The sequence below is a fragment of the Colobus angolensis genome, unplaced genomic scaffold (genome assembly GCF_000951035.1).
Source record: "Colobus angolensis palliatus isolate OR3802 unplaced genomic scaffold, Cang.pa_1.0 Scaffold13, whole genome shotgun sequence".
Taxonomy (NCBI): Eukaryota; Metazoa; Chordata; class Mammalia; order Primates; family Cercopithecidae; genus Colobus; species Colobus angolensis.
In genome coordinates, this window is record NW_012114252.1 from 21,036,858 (window position 1) to 21,038,704 (window position 1,847).

At 55.2% G+C, this 1,847-nt stretch overlaps 1 protein-coding gene across 5 annotated transcripts in view; it reads left to right on the top strand.

Annotated features, from left to right (window-relative positions):
• The first annotated feature begins 1,490 nt into the window (after nucleotides 1-1,490).
• CARKD (carbohydrate kinase domain containing) overlaps nucleotides 1,491-1,847 on the top strand; it is a 25,219-nt gene continuing 24,862 nt past the window's right edge. For 3 of the 5 annotated variants that reach the window (XM_011933886.1, XM_011933888.1, XM_011933887.1), the window contains exon 1: nucleotides 1,491-1,677. In XM_011933886.1, coding sequence (XP_011789276.1) covers nucleotides 1,632-1,677 — 46 coding nt within the window. In that variant the 5' untranslated portion in view covers nucleotides 1,491-1,631. Of the gene's footprint in view, nucleotides 1,805-1,847 lie in introns of all 5 variants that reach the window. The other 2 variants (XM_011933884.1, XM_011933885.1) reach the window with 1 other exon arrangement.

The following is a 1,847-nucleotide window of genomic DNA, read 5'->3' on the forward strand; positions in this document are numbered from 1 at the left end:
TCACTGCAAGCTCCACCTCCTGGGTTCACGCCATTCTCCTGCCTCAGCCTCCTGAGTAGCTGGGACTACAGGTGCCCGCCACCACGCCTGGCTAATTTTTTGTATTTTTAGTAGAGAGGTGGTTTCACCATGTTAGCCAGGATGGTCTTGATCTCCTGAATTTGTGATCTGCCCGCCTTGGCCTCCCAAAGTGCTGGGATTACAGGCCTGAGTCACCACGCCCAGCCTCTTCACAATTAATCTTGCTGCTGCTCACTCATTGGGTCCGTGCCACCTTTAAGAGCTGCAACACTCACTGTGAAGGTATGTGGCTTCATTCTTGAAGTCAGTGAGACCATGAACCCCCCGGCAGGAACCAACTCCGGACACACTTACAGTTATCTTTTGATTATAGGCTGAATAAAGAGAGGATTATTCATGAGTTTTCTGGGAAAGGGGTTGGCAATTCCTGGAACTGAGGGTTCCTCCCTTTTACAGACCATATAGAGTAATTTCCTGATGTTGTCATAGCATGTGTAAACTGTCAGGCGCTGGTGGGAGTGTCTTTTAGCATATGCTAATGCATTATAATCAGCAAATAATGAGCAGTGAGGACACCAGAGGTCACTTTTGTGGCCATCGTGGTTTTGGTGGGCTTTGGGCAGGTTTCTTTACTGTGTCATCTTATCAGTGGGGTCTTTGTGACCTGTATCTTGTGCCCACCACCTATCTCATCCTGTGGCTAAGAATGTCTAACCTCCTGGGAATGCAGCCCAGTAGGTCTCACCCTCATTTTACCCAGTCCCTATTCAAGATGGAATCACTCTGGTTCAAAGGCCTCTGACATGTTAAGCCATCCTCCCACCTCAGCCTCCCAAGTAGCTGGGACTACAGGTGCACATCACCATCTCCTGCTAATTTTTCAAAAAATTTTTGGTAGAGAAGGGGGGGCTCCTTAGGTTATGTTGCCCAAGCTGGTCTTGAACTCCTGGGCTCAAATGATCCTTCCATCTTGGCCTCCCAAAGCGTTGGGATTACACGCACAAGCCACCGCGCCTGGCCCCATAAGTTTCCTTTAGCACCATGAGGGTGGCTTCAAATAGGGTGGCAGTGGAGGTGAGAGGCCATCAGCCACAGGAGGAGCGTGGGTGGGAGAACAGGAGAGGTCAGGATGCCTTCCAGGGGTTTGGGCCTCAGCGCCGGAGTGATGGAGCTGCCATGACCTGAGACGGTGGAAAGCTAGGGGGCCTCACCAGTGAGCTGGCTTGAGGTTCAAGGCAGAGGCTGCGCCTGGAGCAGAAAGGCACCTGACTGCCACGCTGGGGGCAAATAGTGGGCCTCGGCACTCCACCTGCCGGCAAAATCATTTTCTATAACGCCGCATGCCTAAATACGGGCCAATAAACCAGACCCTAAACCAGACCCTTGTTAACTCTTCAACCTGCCTTCCAGCCGAACTCTCCTAGGCCAGAGCTGGGGCCAGGCCGGGTTGGGCGTCGCGCTTGTCAATCATCTAGAACCGGGTGTGATTGAGCGAGTTGGGATCCCACTTCCGACAGCGGCGCGGGGGCGGTCGGGAAACCGGAAAAAGCTTGCGTGACTGTGTTTCCGGCGGCGGCGCGAGGGCAGCTGGGAGTCCGGAATGCTACCCGATGGCCCTGAGTCCTCGCTGTGGGGCAATCCGGGCTTGCAGGCGAGGTAAGGTCGACTCCATTTGGCCCGGTGATGGTCACACGGGCGGGGGCCGGGGCTGCAGTCGCCGCCACGGCTGTTGTCGCGTTGCTCTCGGCCGCACTCGCGCTCTACGGGCCACCACTGGACGCAGGTACCCGACCGCAGACCGCCTCTGCTGGCTCGCGATGGGGAGG